Here is a 20803-nt window from a genome sequence, read left to right on the forward strand (position 1 = left end):
AAGCTTATACTCTATTAATATTTATATTTAACAGTTACTAAATAATAATTGTGCTCGAATAAACTGCGACTCGTAGGTGGATAATTTATTCTACTCGAATATTAAATTCGTAATAAAAATTTCTGACTGGCATATACAGAGTGTAAAAATTATTTCGACCAAGTTTAATTAAATGGAAATTGTTTGTCCTGTATGTATGTTAATGTTAATCTCCTTGTGTTTTAATGGTTGCAGCATTAGGGGAAAAAGAAGAGACTTGTTTGCACAATTACGATTCTTTAATAAAATTCCAGCTTGTTTTTTTAATTAAATTTTTACTAATTAATTTGTGCAACACGTAAGTGTGGTAAGTTGTTTATTGTCATGTATTAAGTCTTATTTATTACCTTGTTATTAAAAATTGCACAATTTTGTTGGGATACGCATCAGTAATGCAGAACCTTTCCCAAGAAAACTGACCTTTCATAGACATGCAAATTAAAATGTATTCACTGTTATTTCTATTTTCCAAGCTTCCAGCTTGCAATTAATTGACTCGAGAAAATTACATATTGTCATATATGGGTACTTCATTTACATAAAATTTCCAGTGATGGGTTCACGTTTCAGCGAAACTGTCATTGCCAAATATTAGTTATTTATAACATAATAAAGCGGAATATGGCGTGTCAGGGTTATAAATATTTGAATAAAGATTATATTAAAAGTTTTCTCCCTTGCTTATCGTCTTTTGTTTTGCTGTAATGTAAACAAATAAAAAGAAAAGTGTTTGCTCTCTGTTGAGCCACTGTTTTAGTTGGTATCACTGAACTGAATTTTCAGTTTTCTTTATGACACTCAATTAATATGTAAAACGTGTCGGAAAAATTCTAAAGTCCATAATATATGATAAAATTAGTTTTTGTATTCTCCCCGCTGTTTCACCAAATGGCTGCACTGGGTGAAATTGCTGTTCGGTGAATCCCCAAACATTGTGCATATTTAATTAACTAAGCCTACTGCCAATGCTGTTGCTAAGTTAAGGATCGTTTCGCGATTATTATAATGCCTATAATTGCCCTCCATTGCAGTAATTAAATGAAAACGCAAAAGAAGTGGAGAAAACTATTAAGTTTTATATGACGCAAGACACGGCGGAATTGCAAAGATAGTTTTACCTTAATTAGAATGAGACTCTCTACGACTACTATATAAATATACACCTTTACAAGATAACATAACAGCAATTGTACTAAAAACTTCGAGTTAAATAGAAGGTTACTAAAACTAAAAAATATACAGAGTGTTTTACATAATTTTACGAGGCCTGCACCTGTAAGATACAATCAATAATACATATTCCGATACGAACTCGGTTACAAATTTTGAAAAATATGATAATCTTCTCTAGTTTGTTCACCCTTTCAAAAATTACAACATTTTTAGTTAGTTAGTGGTTAAGATAGATAAACTAAACTGAAGTTTATGACCATTAATGAATCAGTGGTTAGTTTGACAACTACTGTCATGGGTTTCCAAAATTTAAATAGTTAAATGTGTATTTTTTGTATCTAGTGTTTTGTGAATTTTGTATATTTGGGTGCGTACATAGGGCGCAAGCCTCGTAAAGTTGTGTGAAACACCCTGTAGATTATAAAGCGAGATTTAAGTTGTCACAAACTTTATTTGCACTAACAAAAATTTTATTTGCTAAAGTCGATTTCAACTCCAAATTTATTTTGGTCTTCTTTAGACGAGTGGAAATTAAAATAATTAGATTAAAATTTATGCTCGATAAGTTTAAAACATTTATAACCTTGAATTAAATAGTCAAGATTTTAGTAATAAGTGCTTATTTGATAGTTCTACGTTTTATCTAAAGAAATTTAAAAAATGGCTTGAGAATTTAAAAAAATCTGTTTCAAAGTACTGCTCCATTTTGTACCACATAAAAAACATGTAGGTTTGTTGGTGACATTGCAACATTTTTTAATTTATATTTTGACAACATAACATTTACTTGTAAAAAATTCGAATTTTAATATCACTGGTCATGTATTTGAACTTAAACTGATGTTTGCATTATAAAAAAATATATACTGGATGTTCGGAAAATAATGATGAAAAGTTTTGCGGGTGGTTTTCTAAGTCAAAATAATAAAAAAATCAATCTAGTTAAGGCGTAAAATTTTGCTTTAGAAGAAGTTTTTTTGAAATTTTTTTGCAGATTCGAATTTATTGGCCACTTTCCTTCGTCGAGTTACTGCTCTAACACTTTTAGAAATAAGTATTTCCGGGCATAGGTATATACCTACATATTGGTCAAGGCGTTTCCTTTTTAGTTAAAAAAATGTCAATGTCAATTTTTTCAAAAGTATTGGGGAAATTGAGATTATCTACAAATACTGTTTTAAAAAATCAAGGCTCGCAAAAAAATATTCTTAAAAAAATGTTCAAATGTAAATACATACAGAACTCGCGCCCCAGAGAAAATTTTCAAGTAAGGTAAGATACCAGGAAAATGAAAAAAAATGTTTAAAAAATTCTATCTGTCAAAAAATTTTGACATTTATTTTTTGACATTTGACATTTTTTATATATATTTTAGGATACTGATGATCTCGTATATGTTTTTTTACAATTATTTAGTAAAGGGACAAAAATTTTGCCAATAAAAGCCACAAAAAACATTGAACAGAGTTACAATTTAGGATACAGCTTCCTTGATTCCTCTTTTACTAGCGCCTATAGCAAAAAACTTGGAAAATTATTTTTCCAACAGAAATAAATAGAGTCAAAGTGCAAACTTTAAACCCTCATAACTTCGAAATTTTTATAGATAAAATTTTTATAACATTTTTTCCATGTTCCTGGTATCTTACCCTATATGGCATTTTTCTCTGGGCCGCGAGTTCTGGCGCACCCTGTATAAATAGACTGTTGCAAGAAATATCGGCTTAAAAACTTCAGACGTGCAACAAAACTGAAAACTTAAAGAAATTCTCAAAAATAAAAAACCGGCGCTGCAAACTGAAGTTGAGGAGTCTTAAGAAGTTGCCAGAGAAAAATCTTTTTGCTGAAATAATGTCATTTTTAACGATGCGTGGAAATTTAATTTGTTACATATTTAAGATGTGTTATGTGAATTCCAAAATCTTGTATAATACGTCGTGTTTGGGCTTTTTATTTATTTGTTGGGTAATTTGAGAACAGCTGGTAAAACTGCAAACTTTTTTAGATGCCTCTGCGACCACTTCAGTAATGTTCTAGACATATTTCACGCCTTTATGCAAGATTGCAATTAGCTTTTCAGCGCACCATTTGAGTCTCTGAAATGAAAAAAAGCCCGATTTCCATGTAATTTAGATGTAATCTGTAAATGGCACAATAAATTGAATGCCGCGAGTTTGAAGAACATTATGTCGTGTCTGTTGGCGTTCTAAAAACAGCGTAAACTTTGTTCCATTTCAGCGAATGCAACTCAACCAATTATTACAGTTTCCATTTCTCGTCGCGATATTTTAAAAGTTTGAGCTTCAATCGAGCGAACTTTTCCCACACGACATAAAACCAAATATTTTTCCATCGAAAGAGAAGATTGTTGTTTTAGAGGGAATCGCCTAATTTCACAATGAGGGCCGCGAACACCTCGTCATCTTCACAATCAGAAACAAACCGACTGGAAGTAAAGATTCGGGCAGGAATTGAGGGGTGAAAATTGGTAAAGTGCGTGCGGTCTTTCACCCCAAATACACATCAAGAGTGCAACGGACGTTTGTCTATTATACTTGTTGACCCACATATAAGATTGCATCGATAGAAAGAAAGAAAAAAACAGGCGCGGATCGGCGCATTTCAAGCCCCAAACGGCCGACTTGTCACATTTCAGGCCCCAAAACGGCCGCAACTCTTTGGCAATTCCATTACTTTGTGCTCAAATTCTATCAAATTTTCACAGCCGATGTTACCGATTTGCCTATTTTACTCCAATATTGGCCAAATCCGGACCTGTGCAGGTCCCTAATCTGTACTTAGATGCGAACAAATAACTGCGCTCTTTGATTACATCACGTACTTGTCGGCCATAAATAAAAGCGACAGAAATGCAATGAACGATCATACAGAAATATCGCCCAAAATCGCCTTTTTAGACCATTTCACCGAGTGATATGGCAGTTTACATTTCTATATAAAGTTTCCCTCAGAAAAAACCCTTTAAGCTCCTATTACACTCCTGGAAAACTTAGCGCAAGGCCAGATGTTCACGATCACACACTGTACATCCTGATTCAAGCACAAAAACACAACAGATGTTTTATTAGTTGTATTACAACTGATTTTTTTATACAACCAGTTATACAATTATTAATAAACTGAGCGAAATTAAAACTGTAACATTCTTTCAAACTATAAACAATAACCACCTTCGAGTGTATTAATTTTTTTTCTGAAATTAAAAAGAAAAGATGGAAAAATTGTTGCATTTCTAATGTCGTTGAGTGTAGATATGTTGTTTGGTATAGATATAAAGACATCTCGAGTAGAAACGGATGTATTTTAGTCTAATCAGCTTTGTTAAGAGATTATTTAAATTATTAAATGGAACGTTGCGAGCATATTAGAATTACTTATTCATTGCAATTTTCTTAGATCGTCACGTTTATTTTGTGAATAATTGAAACGTTTCTTCAGGCTTTTATCCATGTTATAGTGGACTATAAATAATTCATAAGCATTTGCAATAAAAAATATTGGTGTTTGCGCTCGTTTATTGGGATTATAAACAAGTTGGGAAGCACTGGTTAAGCCAAAGTTGAATAAGACGATAATATCTAATGCACATATATTTTATTAGATTATTGCCAAGACATAAACACAAGTATTTCCACCGACGGTCTAGACATCATCGTCATCGTTTGTGGATGTCGAAGCAATCAAGCAGAAAAATTGAAAAAAAATTCATTAGTTTTGCTAAATTAGAGATTTCAGATTGATTGTAATGTAGTCGATGAATTGACGTTAATTAACTTTTTTTGTTGCCTTGCGACCTTGGTTGAAATTAATTAAGCTGGTACATGATGAAGATACAAATACAAACATTTTTGCACTCCTAAATAAATCTGCAAATAATAAATATAAATTAGTTAAATTTGTATTGTAGTTTTAATTAACATAAGCAATGAAGTCAAGGTAAGGTAAATGTCATTAGTTCCTCTTTGGATTTATTTAAATTCTCTCTGATTTTTTATTTATTATATTTATAATTTTTAGGCATATTAACTCAAAATTTTTAATTCAAATGAATGCAATTTTGTAACATTTTGAAGTAAAATTGGTTCTTTCTTATAAAAAAAAATTAGCTGTTTTTTCGATTTTAATGTAATGATTTATTAGCGATGATTATACAGGGTGTTTCAGAACTCGTTCCCATATGCCATGTAAGGTAAGTAAGTTATCAGGAAAATAGAAAAATTCTGTCTGTGTTTAAATTTTGCACAAAAAGAGAAGCTACTAGTAAAAATTCCAAAATTTTTTACATTAGATATTTCCATGTTAATTAAATTTTTTTTGTTTATTTTGATCCTCCTTAAATATTTTACAATCTGTTTTTAACACCTTGTATTGTAGGAACGAGTAGAATAGCAATGATAATCTTGTATACAAATTTAATAAACTTCTATTTCGTGGGTTTTGCCGCCGGTTTTTCCCCACTCCCGAATATTTAAAAATTTAGATTAAATAAATAACTTCTCAGAAATAATCAATTTTGATGAAATATGGTGACAGTTTCTTATCTATTGTCACAGTGCATACCTTCTGTTCCATTATAACTGCACCTGATTTTTATCTAAATGAGAAATAGAGGGTGAGCTTTTGTAAGCTCGATGCTGTAATAAATATCTAATGTAAAGGATAAATTCCCGTAAAGTCATAAAGACGATAACAAAGCATTCTTTATCGATCTTATCTATCATATTTTATAGAATCAGAAATTGCATTTTAATAAAAATTTTCAATTCTGAAATAGGCAATTAGTTAGTCGGAAACTGATCCCGGAAACAAATTTGTTCTTATCAACAATAATTAACAGAAATTAATAGTAAGCGTTGAGAAACAGCAAGGCTACCTCAATAATTACACCACACAATGTCGTGTATATTTTTATTCAAAAAATAGCATTCGAATGTTTTTATGGTCACAATAAAATCAAGTCAAATATCGTATAAACGCCGAATTATTGGGTCATTTTCCTGACTTTTGATTTAGGAAAATCTACTTACTGGAGAATCTTGTTTCAACTAAGCCGAGCTCTCTCGAGAGAGAAAATTGGCGTTGATGGAAACGTTGTAATAGTAGTAGCTCATGTTAAACGCAGTAAAATGTAAATTAAACGGGAGAAAAATATGAGCTACTGGAGTAGGAAATCCCGCCTCAAAGGTCATCGCAAATTATGTAAACAATGATTTCTTTGCATTTTATCAATATTTCCAGTCCCCTCGTCTTGAAATAACACCAAGTGTCCTGTTTCCAGAGCCCAATTACCATTCTGATTTATAATTTCGCTTTAATTTGTTTGCTTTTCCTTTCGTCAAGCCGATTGAATTTCATTGAAATAATTACATTGATTTTCGTGGTTGTTTGTCCTTAAATGGGTTCATTGGCTCTTAATGCTCTTGTTTCAGGTGTAGATTAATAAGTCACCTTGTGTGTACGCGCGTTTTAACGTGGCAATTATAAGCCGTCCCTCACATTTCTGGCTCAGCCTTGATGCAAACAACAAGCGAGTCAAATATTCTGAAATGAGCAATTAACCAGGTCAAGATTTAGAAGTGCATCGGAGAGGGCCCACTGATTGCGCTATTATTTCGTTAATTAAATTAAAACAGGACGACATTAGTTAATTATTTGCAATTTTCCACTTCCTTATTTAACTAAATTTAAAGTTATGAGAGTTATTAATAATTATAAATTCATGGCGAACGTTTGTGCGAATGGATTTCTCGCAATTTACCTTGGATGGGAGGCAATTGAGAAATCAGTCAATTGTGTAACAAGACCATTCGCTAATATTTGTCAGGAAAATAGAAATTCTGGCATAAGCAAATAACCAAAACAATAAAACACATATTTTTTGAAAAGTCTCAATTGACATTTTTTATAATTCTCTAATGTTTTTTTTAAATCAAGACTTTTCAAGCCAAACATGTATAAACTTGAGACAAAAATTATACGTCGTAAAGACATTTTAGATTCAAATTTGGTTTTATATTTTAAAAATAGTTATTTATGTGAATTCCGGATTAACTCTTTTACTAAAGTAGATTACATTTTTTTATGTTATTTTTTTTATTACACTACCCAAAATTTTGTATTTTCTGTCAGGACCGCTGACATACTCAGCACGATATAGTTTTAACTTCTAGTTTCGATATTAAAGACGTTTAAATGATTTAATAAAAATAAAATAAATTTTTCATATGCTGTTATGTGTTTAAAAAGTTTTCAAGACAAATTTGCATTTTTTACTTGATTTTAAGTAAATTTACTAATCCAAGATAATTTTTAAAATTTACCAAAGGCTTTAAAAGTATAAAAAATATAGAACTATATAAGTATTGATGAAAAATATTCCTAAAAATTGCTTAAAATTTCTAAAATAGTAGGTTGTACAAGAGGTAGGTAGTAGGTTGTAATACAAATTAATAATTTTCAGTTGATTTTTCGTTTAGGAAGTGGAATTTCATGAAAAATTTAAAAAATACGAACTTATTTCGTTGCAAATAAATAAAAAAATAAGTGTAAAATATTACTTATTTGTGAATATATCGGGTGAATAAAAAGTATGGAATCAAGCGTTCTTTGCATAAACTAATTACTTTATGAAAAAAAATTATTAGTGCTGTTTAAAGTGTACTATAAAAGTCGTTTTTATAAAATAAAATTTAGCAAAATTCCTTTTAGTTTCCGAGTTTTGCAAAAAAAAATTAAATAGCAGCCCACCATGACAATTTTTTAATTAAAGATTATGATCTAAAAATGACCTCTAATTAAAAAAAAAATGTTTTCAACCAGTATTTTTTAAAATAAATTGTAGTCTCCTACGTCCAAATGCATGAAGCGACTACAAAAAGTCTTCGTGAGCTCGGAAGGAAATTTTAACAATTTATTAAAAAAAAAAAACTTCTCAATAAAAAACAATTTTATTTAACTAGAGGTCATTTTCAGATCATAGTTTTTAATTAAAAAAAATGTCAATAGTTCAAAAAACTAAAAGGAATTTCGAAACAATTTATTTTTGAAAAACAATCACATTCTTATAGAGGGTAACACTACACTACACTAATTATTTTTTTCGTAAAATAATTAATTTATGCAAAAAACGCTTGGTTCCTTGCTTTCTGTTCATCCGGTATAATGCATTACCACCTATAAAAATTGCATTATATCTGGACAACGATGTGTTGTCATTTCTTTAAAAAAAAATTGAGTGGCAAAAGTATTTTAAATGAAAAAAATTAAAAAAAATAATTATCAAAAGAAAAAGTCTTGAAACCATTTTTTTGAATAGATGGCCCGTATTTTTTGTTTTTGATCCCCGATTTGGCCTCTTCAAGGTCATATTTCGTTTGCTAGAATTTTTCAAAAAATTCAACATGAACAAAACATATTTTAAATGCGAATTTATAAAAAGTTTAAAGCAATTTAAATTGTTAATAATTTGCAAAATTTTATTTATTCTACAAATCACAAGATACATACATCGTAGAGACTTTTCAGCATATATTTGGGATTTTTTGCCCTGTGTTTTTTTTTTTTGTCTTAAAACAAAAAATTATATTTAGCAATGATTTGTTGACGAGTCGCCACTGCCTGAAAATCCTTCCCCCTTTCCAAGCTCTTGAATAGGCTGTTAATCAGGCGGTCAAGGAACCTTTTTGCAAATTTTGAACGCTCCGTAATCAGATGGAGCGAGGTTCGGCCTCGAAACTCGCATCGGAATTGAAAATCGTTGTGATAAAGCGGCAATGTCTCGTCCCATCAATCTTATCGACAATTTTGAAACAGCTCGAATAGTCAAATTATCGAGTCATCGCTCACGAGGCAACATCCCTTCATAAATCCTTCTCCTCAATTGCCATTTATCCTGGACCTAATTCCAATAAAGCGCAATGTTTCAATTATTGCATTGTGGCAAAAAATGGATTTTCCTGGGTCAAAAACCGGAAGATTGTCCCTCGAATGCAACTTCCAATAAGTGAATGAGTACAACAGAAGTCGTAATATCTCGGTGTGGGTTTTTACTCAAGAGGGGGACTACACGGTTTATTCAAAATTAAAATTAGTCCCCACTCTAAGTCATTTAAACAATAACCATCTCTTTTTATCACAGGGACCTTTCAACTTGTGTTTATATATTTTGCACATGGCAAGCCGCGCTTTTAGTTACCTTTTAAACCAACGGTCATCTTGTTCTTGTGTTAAACCAGTCTTGGATACTACACCGTGACCAAAGAGGTATTTATTTACAAAATTATTCCCCAATAAAAATAATTTCTAAATCTAGGTAAAGGCCGTTGCATTTGCATTCTATTCTATTACACCGAGTATTACACAGAATTTTTAATTTAAAAACAAATATTTCTATTTATTTCGAGTCAAGGTAAACACCCTTAGGAAATGTTACACAATTAATAATTCCATTTAGTTTTTCAACAATTCCTTTAATCCAGCAATAAACTCTTTGTGTTTGGCCCATTTCACAAAATGGCAAAATGTCACTCCACTTTTATTTGCTATTAAATCGCAATCGATCCAGAAATGTGTTTTTTATTGCCGTGCCGTCGTGAAATGAATTATAATGTGTTTGATATCAAAATTTCGCCGCTTATTGATGGCTTAGATAAAGGTGGCGAAATTTAATTATTGCCCTTTTCGAACGAAAGACAATGATTTGTAGACGTGTAATTAGTGTGGAATTTGACAAAAATTTAATTAGAGTGATAAGTTGTCGCTTCGATTTTTTTTCCGTCATTTTCTGTGTCAGATAAGTTTAATTACGGAGAGGTATTTACGATTTACGACCCGACTTGACTATTTTTCTATGGTAATCATGCTACTAACAGTCGTAAATTAATTAGTAATTACACCCAAGTGTAAATAATTACATTTGATCAATTTCTATGGATTGAGCGATTTTTATCCGAGATCTGAGACCTTCATAAAGTGGAATTAACTCTTAAAACAGCCACACACAAATATTTTTCAAATTTCATTTGAATCAATTTTTTTATATAAGATGTTGTATTTTTGACCTTGGGATGCCGGGTTTGTAGTTTCGTCTCCAAAAAAACACGAAAGAACTCAAAGATTTATTTATGAGGGGCCCGAAAGGTACAACTTTTTTCATTATGTATGGTGTAAAAATCTCATTCCAAGCAACGTTAAAAAATAGTGAAAAAAAATTTTTTGAAAAATATTAATACATACCTACTGAAAACAGTCATTGTTTAATAAATTAAAAATATATTTAGAGAGATTTACACGTTTTTGTAAAACTATAAAGAAAATAAAATTTTCCCTTTGTGATAAAACACCAACAGGAAAAAGGGTTTGTTTAAAAATCGTAGAAAATGTCAGAAGTACCTACCTGAAAATTTTTGCAGACTCACCCCGTGTATTTTTTGTCCTGATTTACTAAATTATGTTTTAAGTTTTAATAAAATTGTTTGTTTCTCACATTTTATTAACATTGTAGAGAATAAACAAAAAAGTAATAAAAACAGTTTGTGTCACATTTTTTGCAAACTTTGCACATAAATGATTCCAAATTACTATAATTATGTTAAAAGCAAAGGATATAAAGGTGGGGTTATGAAAATTATTATGTAAAAAGCTTTTACACAAAAGATAAAAAATAAAAACATTCCACAAACAAATAAAAATTTAAAAATAACAATATTAATAAATAATTTAACAATAGTAATTTAACAAACTAGTTTCTTAATTGGAGCAAAATATAACATCCCGGATATATAAGATTTTAATATTTAATTGAATTGTTTTTTTCTTTATTTTTATTCTTTTCTTCATAAAAAAAATAATTCTGAAAATCTTAAAAAGAAGGCTCTACTCCACCACTACCAAAACAAACATTTCTAAAACTTAATACGCATAAAATTTTGTTCTTTATTTCCATCAATTTGTGACGTATTTAATTTTTTTTATAAAAACTAAGCAAGTTATTTATTAAACTTATTACACTTATTTCCGGTGTAACCGTATTGACGTTATTTTTAGTATACTAATGTCGAAACGTAGTTTTCTACAAGGATGTTTGAAAATATATCACGATTCAAAAATTTTGAGCAATTTTGAACCATTTTAATATAGGATAGCGCGTCAGAAGAAACACATTAGAAAACATCCATTTTATAGCTGCATATTACTGTAATTATGTTAAAAGCAGAAGATGCGGTTATGGAAATCATGTAAAAATCACATTACACAAGCGATGACAAACAAAAACATTCCACAAGTAATTAAAATCTATTTAATAATTTTCTCAAAAAAATAGAAGCTAATTTTTTATTGCCACTCAAGGTCTAAGTAGTAACCTTCTACTTTTTAAAATATCGAAACTATGATTATTCTCGCCTTGATTAATTGCAATAAATCATTAAATTTTTTGCATAACAAATTAGTTACAGAAAAAAATGGGTTCCCTTCCCCAACTGTCAATCTTAAAGGGACCAACCCGGCCTTTGGTGGCCACCCAAGTGGGCCGAATTTTCGAAAAAGTTGCAGCCGGTCCTGCAGCCAGCAACATTGCCCTCATCTTCGAAGGTATTTTCCCCTCAAGACAATTCAAAATTTCATAAAAAAAAATTGCAGAAAATGGACAAATCCGGCAATTATCATACGCACAAGTCGACCAAGTCACCAACAAATTCGCTCGAGTTATATGCGAAACAATCAAAACGAAAAACCTGAAACCGAATTCGGATGGCGATCATATAATCGCCGTCAATATGCACCCTTCTGATCACTTAATCCTGGTTTTGTTATCAATTTGGAAATCCGGCTGTGCGTATTTACCTCTGGACCATTCTTTCCCGGCCTCAAGAATTGACCACATAATCCAGGAATCTAAACCTGTCATGGTTATTTATGACGAAGGTAAAGCCACCCCAAATCCTGAATATTTTCCCTGACGCAGTTATTATCAGATAGCAAAAATTTCCCGACAAAGCTGTCCTATCAGGAATTGTTAACTGCAAGTGACGGAAAGAGTGATAAGAGACTCGAGGATAAAGAGAAAATTTATCAAAAAGACGACCTGGCCATAGTTTTGTACACGTCAGGGAGCACGGGAATTCCCAAAGGTGAGAGCAGTGCTGAAAGTGATTAATATTCAAATTAAAATCGATTTCAGGAGTGAGAATCCCGCATAAAATTATCCTCAATCGGTTACAGTGGCAATTCAAAACATTCCCATTTTCTGAAACTGAAAAAGTTTGTGTTTTCAAAACGGCCCTTACTTTTGTTGACAGTGTTTGCGAAATATGGGGGCCACTAATAAGCGGACTTTCGATTTTAATCGTCCCCAAAAGTGTGACCCTTGATCCGGAAAAACTTATCAAAAATTTGGACAATTACAAGATTGAAAGACTAGTCCTGGTACCCTCACTTTTACGATCAATTCTGATGTGTCTCGAGTTAAAGGTACTGAAAATTTTTGGTCGAAATGACCTGAAATTTCTTTTCAGAAAAATCGCAGTTTGCTGAAAAACCTGAAACTGTGGGTGTGTTCCGGTGAAACTTTGACCACGAGTTTAGCCGAGGAGTTTTTCCGGTATTTTCCTGAAAATGATTACAAGTTGTGCAATTTTTACGGAAGTACTGAAATCATGGGTGATGTGACCTTTTACATAATTTCAGGGATGCAACAACTGAAAAATTTGCTCACGGTTCCCATTGGTACGTCCAAACTAATAAAGAAATGTTGTAAATTTATTTTCGATAGGTGCTCCGGTTGATAACACAATTATTTATTTGTTGGACCCGGAATTGCGTCCTGTGAAATCCGGTGAAATAGGCGAGCTCTTCGTCAGCGGTTTAAACCTGGCTTCCGGATACGTTAATAACCGCGATAAGGAAAAATTCTTGGAAAATCAGCTCGCCATAGACCCAATTTTCTCAAAATTGTACCGCACTGGCGATTTTGCTCGTTTGCAAAACGAGATTTTGTTATACGAAGGAAGAACCGACTCCCAGGTGAAAATCCGGGGTCACAGAGTTGACCTATCCGAGGTCGAAAAGGCGGTTAGTGGGGTCGAAGGTGTGGAAAAAGCTGTTGTTCTGTGCTACCAACCCGGGGAGATGAATCAAGCGCTTTTAGCATTCGTCAAAAGCAGCGCTTTGATGAACGAAAATCAAATCGAGAATATTTTGAGGACTAAGCTGACTTCGTATATGGTCCCGCAAGTTATATTAGTTGAAAGCATTCCTTTGTTGGTTAATGGCAAAATCGATAGACAGGCCCTGCTGAAGAGCTACGAAAATACTAACAATAACGGTACGTATGAACCTTGCAAAGAAAAAATAAAATCACAAAAAATAAATTAAAACAGGAAAATAAAAATGAATAACAATACCTGCTTGAAAATTTAAAAAAATTACATTTTCCGACTTAAAACACGGTTTTTTACACAGTTGTAATTATTATTGTTCAATAAAAATTTTACTACATATTATTCAAAGGAATTTCTAAAATCACAACAAAAGTGATTTCAAAAAAATCATTTTTTTGCTGATTCCCATACTAAGTTTTCAAACGTTTTTTGAAAAATTGTTAAAAATACAAACAAATACCTATACTTGTGTTTATTTAATGCGTTCTACGGAACTTACTAGATTTTTTCATAGCGAGTACTTTAATTGCCTAAATTATCAATCGCCGTATAATAAACGAGTTGTAATTTATTTTTCCTTTGACTGATTTGTCATTTTTGCTGACTTTTATACTAAACTATTAAACTTTTTTCAAAAGTTGTTAAAAAGTTCAAAAAATACCTATTCCTATGTTTATTTAATGCTCTCTGCAAAATTGATACTATTTTTTTAAGCGAGTGTGTTAAATTGTCTAGATTATCAATCGCCGTATAACAACGAATATAACGAGTTGTAGTTTTTTTTTTAATTAATAAGTCATTTTCTTTGTGATCCTTAGTATGAAAAATTGTTAAAAGGTACAAGAAATACTTACCCTACGTTTATTTAATGCGTTTTGCAAAATTTACTAATTTTTTTATAGCGAGTGCTTTAATTGTCTAGATTATCAATCGCCGTATAACAGATGAACTGTAGTTTATTTTTCTTTTGACTGATAAGTCATTTTTGTTCTGACTTTATACTTTTTTGGAAAGTTGTTAAAAAGTTCAAAATAGATGACAAGAGTTTTATAGACAGTTTAAGAATTAAATAATAGACCTAGATTTTTTAACTATAAAACTTATGTTTTGAAATTTTTCCCAACACTAATATTGAATAGAAATTTTACTAAATTTAGAAATTCTTACAAATAAAATTGTCAAAATAATGTCAAAAAGTCAAGATAAGAGTATTTTATGTATTTATAAAATACGTTGTGATTGACGACGTATTTTATAGAAAAGCCTATACAGGGTGTATGAGAAATACGAGTGTTAATTTTAACATGTAACACATCTCGATAATAATACATTTTTTCTATTTGTAATTTTTCAATAAAAGCTTTTAAATTTGATTTAAAATTTGGCAAAGATAACATATCAAAATGTATACCCGCCTGGGCATGGGTACCAAATTAAAAATTCCGAAATATTTTCGTTGTGATAGAAACGGAGCTATATTAAAAGAACTGCATTGTTGTGATTATTTAATAGCATTGAACGGCTCGTTTACACAACATTATGGGGAAAAACAATTAATAAGAATTTTGCAAAATGTTATATAATAAAGTTGTTTTACTTGGTAAGTTCTTGCACGTGGTAAAATTAATACACTTATTTCTGATACACCCTGTACACAGGCTGGATTATAAATAACGCCCAGAGTCATAATTTCATTACTTTTAAACACGTTACAATACTTCTTTGATCAAATTTGAACAGTTCTTTGTTATCACTGTTATCAGTAACGACTGCTAACAGGCAAACGTGCTTGTCTTAGATAAAATGAATAAAAATGAATTTTTAAATTTTAAAAAATAAAAAAAATAATAAATGGTGAGCTTATTGAAAGACAATTTAACGAAAAATATAAAAATAATAAAATATAAAGGGTGTTTCATTCATGTTTCATTCAAAAAAAAAATTGAAATCGATATCAGTTTTGGTGAAACAGGAAATAGCGTTGATTGAGCATTGAACGCAAAAAGTAAATGACAATAAACTGTGCAACTTTGTTATAGAAAGTATTGTCATTTCTTTAAAAATAATGCAGTTATGGCTTAGGGCGTTTTTCATAATCCAAGCTCTATTAACGACAATATAAGAGCTTAAATTAAAGAAAGAGTATAAAATATTAGTGTTGGAAAAAATACATATCCCTATGTTGATTTAATGCATTCTGTAAGATTTACTTACTATTTAGTTATTTAAAATTTAGACACAAAAAGATTGAATGCAAGATATTCTCGCAAATGACTTCAAAAGAATTGAAAAACTTTTTAAAAGGACTTTTATTAATAAATCTAATCTAAATACGTATACTCATACCTACCTATTTTTTCTAGTATTATGGATAGTTTAATTTTTTAAATCTTTGATTAATTAGCACTTTTATTCCATTTCACATTTTAATTATCGTAATTATTAATTGATAAAATATTAAATTTTAAAGTTTCAACAAAAAGAATTGAACTTGAATAACATCCGATTTTTAATAAAAGTCCGAAATCAGGTAAAAAAAGATAAGGAAACAATGTGTGAAAATTAAATGTTTATAAAAAGATAATGCAAAACACAATTATTAAAATATGAGGTAATTTTATATAGTATTGTATTATTTCTGGTTTAGTAACCAGAAATAAATTTGCATGTCAATCCAAACAAGTTTTGAAACTTTTTTTTCGAAAAAAATTATTAACATTAATTAACGATTTTTTATAATGTAAAAACCCATTTTAGACGATTCTTGTGTGGAAATCGATATCGACTATTCCGGCGTGAAGCCGTCTCAAATGGCCGCAGCTAAAGTTCTCTTCGATACTGTGGCTTCCGTTTTAAATAGATCGGCTCGTTCGGCGATTTCCCTCGATGCAAACTTTTACGAAATTGGGGGTAACTCACTCAACTCCATTTACACCATCACCCGACTCAACGAAGAGGGATATCACATAAGTAATCACAGCTTGGATTAATCGAAATTTCGCTCATTACCACTTCCAGGTATCGGAGATTTCCTATCAGCGATTGATTTAGGAGAAGTTTTGGAACGTATGACTTCGTCTAACGACATTCATTGTTCGCCGCCGACCTACACGGCCGAACTCCTCAAAAACGAGCACAAATCGGCGGTTCTCGAGTAAGATTTGAGTGAGTTTTTGAGTGAGGGGTTGACGGAATTGTTTTAGTATTATTACGACGAGTTTTCACCAAAAGGCCGACTTGGAGCAATGGCTAATGCCCGATATTTTCGAGTCAGACTATAAGGAGCTTATGGACGCTCTTTGGGAGCCTCTCGTTGAGAAAGCTTTAAGTTTCGTGGCGAAAGCAGAGTCGGGGAAAATAATCGGAGTGGGACTGAATTTCGATGCAAGGGATGAGCCCGATGTACAAATTACTTCGAAATTGACTGTGATATTTGAGTTCCTTGAAGCGGTTGAGGGTCCCGTGAGGTAAGCTTTTTTATACATCTAAACCATCCCACTTTTATCTACTCCAACTATTGTCTCACTTATTTTCAATCAATAATTGGAAAATGCGAATTTTTTAAATCTTATCTGCGCTTACACTGCATCTGAATTGATTTTGAATCCATTTTCCGGTTTTAGAAATTTTTTCAAAAAGAAATATTTTCCGGTTCTCTTGTCACCAATCAACTTCCCGCAACACTTTTCATAAATCTAATTTTTATAACGCTTTGATTGGTTTAGCCGAGAGGCTAAACAACTAATTCCAATTACAACAAGAAAAAAATCCACCAAAATTTTATTGTTTTTAGATTAATTTCTGTAATTCCAACTTAATTATCATAATTCCAAAATAATTCCTGCAATTCCAAATTAATTTCGATAGTTTTAAGAAGTTCAATGTAATTTTTAAAAGAATAAATTATCTCCGATAATTCCAAAAAGAATTCTAGTACTTCTAAAAAAATTCTAATAATTCTAGAAAAAGTTTAGTAATTTACAAATATTTAATTCTGGTAATTCAAATCCAGTAACTCTATTATTTCGTCGTAATTCCATTGGTTTTAGATTAATTTGTATAATTTCAAATTAATTTCTCTAAATACAACTTAATTCCAACTTAATAATTCCAGTAATTCGAAAAAGTTTTTTAGTAATTTCAAAAAAAATTAGTAATTCATAAATAATTACGATAAGTAATTAAAAAAAAATTGTCAAAATTTTTCAGTAATTCTACTGATTAGAAGTCGATATTGATTAATAATGGATTCATTCAAATTCAGTAATTTTATTAATTTTAAATTTTCAGATTAATTCCTAGACTTTCAAATTAATTCCTGTATTTCCAACTTATATTTCGTAATTCTTCTAAAACAATTTCTGTAATTTCAAATTCTTTCTGATAGTTTTAAGTTCAGCGCAATTTGCAAAAGAAATTATCTCCAAAAATTCTAAAAAAAACTGTAGTCATAGTGATTATAATTATAGTGATTCCAAACAACCCAATAATAACTTTAATAATTCCATAAATTTCCAAATTATTACAAGCAATTACAATTAAATTGAAAAAATTTGTATAACTCAATTCTCAAAATTTCAACGAATTGAAAACTTTTTTTTTACTATTTTTTTTCGTAAACTGTGAGCCTTATGATGAAATCCTTTTAGTATACATATATGTGCTCAGTTTTCTATCGAATTATAAAAACTCGTGGTCGAACAAAGCTATACTTTGCGTGGGCGAAATAATTTCAAAAGTAGAAAACCAATTTTCCGATTAGGTACTTAAACTAAAAATCCTCATGTTTTCTCACACAATTTCGCATGAGAAACCCAAAAGCGCATTTTGTAGGATATTAAAATAAAACTTAATATTTTTTTTATTTATTTAATTATTAGAGACAAGTATCTTCCTGGCGCTAAGGGCAAAATCCTGCACTCGTTTATGATGGGCACTCATTCAAGTTTATCGCCCAAAGAGAATGTAGCGGTTATGCAATTTATGGAAGACGAAGTGCTTAAGTTGGCGACAGAGAGACACTTCGAGGGAATATTTACGACGAATACGAGCCCTTTGACTCAGGTAAAAAATGATTTTAACTTATTTTTCGTCGTTTTTGACTCCAAATTTCAGCAATTGGGAACCGACGTTTATCATTACCAGACACTACTTGACTATCAAGTTAATCGATATGTTGCTTCGGATAATACAAGGCCGTTTGGAATGGCACCGGATTCGCAAAGAGTAATCGTGCATTGGAAGCCAATTAAAAGTGACATTGTGGTAGATGTTTAAGAGGATTCTATTTATTTTCAGTATTTTTGTGTATCTCAGACCACTATTGTAAATAAAGGCAATTAGTTTAGACGAGTAGTTGACTTTATTCGAAAAACTTGTCCCAGACTTTGATAAGAGCTACTGAAAAGTGGTTCTACAAGTGAGCAAACCGGGGTTTTATTTCAAGGTAATTTTGTCTTATTCAAGGAAAATGGCTGAAAATAAGTTTTTAGTAAAAAATTTATGAAATTGAAGACCTTGGCTGACGATTTAGAACGTTTCGATGAGACACTAATTTATGCAAAGGTTAAGTAATTGCCAAATAGTGTTTCAATGTCATGAGAAAATTCAAACAAAAATACTACTAAGTTCCCACAAATGACTTATGAAACAAGTTTTTTTATGAAGTTTTGTATTTTGCGCGTTTTACATCTTTTTTTGACATAAAAGTCAATTTTTCAAAATTTAAACTAAATTTTTAACTTTTGCCTTAATAAGATGGTGGTTGGTAATAAATGTCACAAAGTTTAAAAAATTCGTTCTTCGAAGTGTCAAGTCTCGAATAATTATCAAAAATTTGTTGAATTAACTATGAATACTGCAAATATTTCATGCCAACCACCTGAAATGAGAGAAATGCCCAAAACACCGCTGAAAATCACCATTACCAACTTCTAGAAACTAAATTGTACTAGTCTATTTCAGCACAAGAATCGGTGTTAAAATGGCTCGGTTTTGGTATGGAGCTTTCTTTCGGACGCAAAATAGAAAAAATAAGTTTTTGTAGCCTAAAATTTCGTGACTGTGTACATAATAGAACAAATGTCAATTCAACGAATCGATTTGGTGTCGAACAATAAACGAAAAGTATCACTTTCAAATCCGGTTATTTATAAGCTCCCAATAAGCTTTTTATTGAAGAAACTTTGATACAATCTGAAAGATCAATAAAGTAACAGTCAATTTTTTTGTTTCTCCTTTTAAACCCCGTTTATCTAATGCTCCAAATCTCGGAAAATTATCCACGTGTGCATCTTCCACAACCCTCGCATGGATTTTCTCCATTCAGAAGTGCACTTAAATAGAAATAGGGCAAATCCTAGTGCAACAATAGAGCATAAAACGTTCTCGCTTCACCCCATGCATTACGATTGTTATTTCCACACATACATATTTGCAGATGGAGGAGATGTTCGAGTTGAAATTTGAGACGGGCAAAGTGGTTACGTGACGTTGTTCACCACTAGAGCATCAGTGTTTTTAAACGAAACAACGGGAGATTTAGCTTTTATTACAGGAAAATCGACCAGCAGTGTGGGCGAACACAAACACAACTCTTATTTTGAGCAATTGTGTATAAAATAAAAATAAACAGTACGGAGAAGTGGCTAATTTGTGCGAATAAATAATTTCGCATGTGGGTGCTTGTATTCCGATCGAACGGTCTTTATGGCGGAGGTGCCGGAATACTATTAAACTTTCCCCTTCAAACTCCGAACTAACTGATCGTTAGATTTACAAACTAATTTTTTATCTCAAAATTTCGGAATTTGTAGCGATATTTATGTCGCAGTAAGGGTGCAAAAGCCAAACTTTATGAAAACACTTGGTGCGTCTAGACTACACCATATCTTGGATCTGTAAATTTCGCCAAGCCACAGACCTGAGAAATCTGCAATATGTGACTTCGCAACAGAAATGTACCCCTTACACACCTACAAAAATTCGCAATTAAGTCTTTGCTGTGATTTATCACTAAAACACCCCTTGTAATTAATTACACGTGGCTTAATTGTAAACTTTAGAGATGTTATTGAGTTAATAGAATTGTGACGATCGATGAATTGTTTCCACTTGATTGCAGACGACGAAGTTTATATAAAAGGAATAAAAGATTGTAATGAGGAGAGATCGACTCTAGCTTTGCGCTTATCACAAAATGGTGGCTTTTTAGGGAAAACTATGGGAGTATTATTAATTAAAAATTGCGTGGGGAGGAAGGAAAGTTTGAGGTACTTTGACTTCTTTTGCACTATTACAACTTGTGATATTGCATAAAGAAGCAATTAAATTGTCCTACGACAAAATAAAACTACTATAATCCACCCCAAACTCTCATTTTTTCCGCTAAAACAAATATCCAGAATTTCAAA

The 20803-nt window shown here is 31.2% G+C and overlaps 1 protein-coding gene across 1 annotated transcript; it reads left to right on the forward strand.

Moving 5' to 3' along the window:
• The first annotated feature begins 9377 nt into the window (after window positions 1-9377).
• LOC123015433 (mycosubtilin synthase subunit C) lies at window positions 9378-18740 on the forward strand. Its single transcript, XM_044415150.1, has 12 exons — window positions 9378-9495; window positions 11682-11823; window positions 11872-12156; window positions 12207-12362; window positions 12413-12702; window positions 12747-12957; window positions 13004-13555; window positions 16149-16361; window positions 16410-16545; window positions 16595-16858; window positions 18272-18455; window positions 18507-18740. Exons 2-12 carry the CDS (start codon window positions 11694-11696, stop codon window positions 18666-18668), a joined length of 2583 nt encoding a protein of 860 aa, XP_044271085.1. The 5' UTR covers window positions 9378-9495; window positions 11682-11693; the 3' UTR covers window positions 18669-18740.
• Window positions 18741-20803: the final 2063 nt, after the last annotated feature.

Source organism: Tribolium madens, unplaced genomic scaffold (genome assembly GCF_015345945.1).
Source record: "Tribolium madens isolate multiple individuals breed KSU strain unplaced genomic scaffold, Tmad_KSU_1.1 Scaffold_19;HRSCAF=116;Tcas5.2_LG9, whole genome shotgun sequence".
In the NCBI taxonomy this organism is placed as follows: Eukaryota; Metazoa; Arthropoda; class Insecta; order Coleoptera; family Tenebrionidae; genus Tribolium; species Tribolium madens.

Excerpts from the sequence above, each read along its gene's own strand:
- LOC123015433 (XM_044415150.1), top strand. The coding sequence starts at position 11,694 with ATGGGTTCCCTTCCCCAACTGTCAATCTTAAAGGGACCAACCCGGCCT. Across the intron at positions 12,157-12,206 it reads CATGGTTATTTATGACGAAG|ATAGCAAAAATTTCCCGACA; the intron begins GTAAAGCCACCC and ends AGTTATTATCAG. Across the intron at positions 16,362-16,409 it reads CGAAGAGGGATATCACATAA|GTATCGGAGATTTCCTATCA; the intron begins GTAATCACAGCT and ends TACCACTTCCAG.